This window comes from Cyprinodon variegatus, unplaced genomic scaffold (assembly GCF_000732505.1).
Source record: "Cyprinodon variegatus isolate N-32 unplaced genomic scaffold, C_variegatus-1.0 Scaffold609, whole genome shotgun sequence".
NCBI classification, from domain to species: domain Eukaryota; kingdom Metazoa; phylum Chordata; class Actinopteri; order Cyprinodontiformes; family Cyprinodontidae; genus Cyprinodon; species Cyprinodon variegatus.
This window is the reverse complement of record NW_015151062.1, coordinates 288,962-290,880: the sequence shown is the minus strand read 5'-3', so window position 1 is coordinate 290,880 and position 1,919 is coordinate 288,962. Positions and strand designations below refer to the sequence as shown.

At 46.0% G+C, this 1,919-nt stretch overlaps 1 protein-coding gene across 1 annotated transcript in view; it reads left to right on the top strand.

Annotated features, from left to right (window-relative positions):
* Positions 1-794: 794 nt before the first annotated feature.
* Positions 795-1,919, top strand: part of LOC107096253 (corticosteroid 11-beta-dehydrogenase isozyme 2-like) — a 3,226-nt gene continuing 2,101 nt past the window's right edge. Inside the window, exons 1-2 of the mRNA XM_015392834.1 lie at positions 795-1,090; positions 1,487-1,624. Coding sequence (XP_015248320.1) covers positions 970-1,090; positions 1,487-1,624 — 259 coding nt within the window. The 5' untranslated portion in view covers positions 795-969. The remainder of the gene's footprint in view (positions 1,091-1,486; positions 1,625-1,919) is intronic.

Here is a 1,919-nt window from a genome sequence, read left to right as displayed (position 1 = left end):
CTTTAACTCAAGTAAGTGAGTACTTTTGCCATCTCTGATACCTATTATTTATCCGACGTTTTAACTCTGGTTTGCTGCCATAACCAGAAACAAAGGGAGGAACCGGGGTTAAGGGTCTTGCTCATGGACTCTTTCAAACGGAAGCGAAGCCTCAGCCTGACCTTGCGTCAACCTGCTATTCTCCAAACCTGTAGGCCACCACTCCTCCTCTAGATCAAATCAGATTATATTATCGTGTCTTCTTCACAAGCTGTTGTTCATCTAAGGTCAGATTAAAGAATATTTTATATCCTCATGAACCATAAAATCAGAAGGTTCTTGATTGATTTGACTGGTTCCTGTTTGACATGGGGAGAACCTCCAGAGACGTGACGTAACCTGAGCCGTCTCTCTGACGTCTCCATAGTTTTAGTCTTATCAGTTCACACTCAGAGCTAAACACGGATCCCACGGTGGCCAAAAAAACAAAGCCTGGAATTCTGGGTCGCTCACCTCCGACGGGCCGAGCCAGAATTGTTTACATGAGCAGACAGGAAAAGGCTGACCTGGGTTTGGCCTGAGGTATAGTGATCACGGTCTCATATGCACGCAACAACCCTGCAGGGGTCACATAGCTCCTCTGAGACCTTTATCGGTTTTCCTCATGCGGAGCAAACACTGTAGAGCTGAGATGGTTCCACGGTGGAAAACCGGCACAGCTGGGATGTCAGAGTTTATTTATTTCTGCACAGCTGCTTATTGACAGTCAGCTCACGAACTCACTGATGAATGAGACAGAATCTCTTCTCAAAATGTTTGGTCTGTATTTTTCCACTTTACACAGACATCAAACATTAACAGCTTTTTTTCACAGTAAGAAAGTTAAAGTCAAACCAGAACTTGACTCCGTGACCTGTGTGTGCAGGTCTGTGGGGTTTGGTCAACAACGCCGGAGTGTGTGTGAACTTCGGAGAAGCAGAACTGTCCCTGATGTCCACCTTCAGAGGCTGCATGGAGGTGAACTTTTTCGGCACGGTGGACGTCACCAAGAGCTTCCTGCCGCTGGTGCGACAGGCCAAAGGACGCATCGTCAACATCTCCAGCCCCGCAGGTGTGCAAAACACTCATCATGCATTTGGTAAAATGCTAAAAAAAACTGATTCCTTCATTTTCACAGTTATGACCTACTTCCTGTTGCTTTGTCACATCTCACCCAGAAGCTTTTTTTAGGCCGTATCGTGAGAGAAAGTGAAAGAGTTCAGCGGGAGTAAAAACAGGATTCATAACCGCTATAGAATCCTTCCCCTGCCAAGTCAAACAGACAGAACCAGTCCAAGTCAAAGACTACGTGATCCAAAGCAAATAGAATCATTCAAAGACAATCATCCTTTAGGACCTGAAACTTCTGACTTTTTCCATCCAGCAGAGTGTTTTTTCCTATGAACCCAGTAAAACCACCACTCTACTGGTTCAGCATCTCATTGGACCATCTACCTGTGTCTTCCAGGTGACCAACCGTTTCCATGCCTGGCTGCATATGGAGCGTCCAAAGCAGCTTTGAACCTCTTCACTGAAACCCTGAGGCATGAGCTGAACCCCTGGGGGGTCCGAGTGAGCACCATCCTTCCCTCCTCCTATAAGACAGGTGAGCCCTGACCCCCCTCCCACATTATTACACCTCATCTAAAGATAGATCATCTGCAGGTTCCCAGCAGGCCTGGTTTTTTGGTGAGTTCATGAGTTAGAAAAGAAAATAACATAATAAATGGATGTGGGGAGCTCCCCCTGCTGGTCGTCATGTAGTTCTACTTCAAGCTGTAGCTTATTCATTCTATTCCCAGTCAACAGCTGAGGCATTGAAGGAATAGTACACCCAAAACATGATTAGCCTTCATTTTCTACTCACCCCCATGCTGAACAACACTCTGGAGTACTTTTTT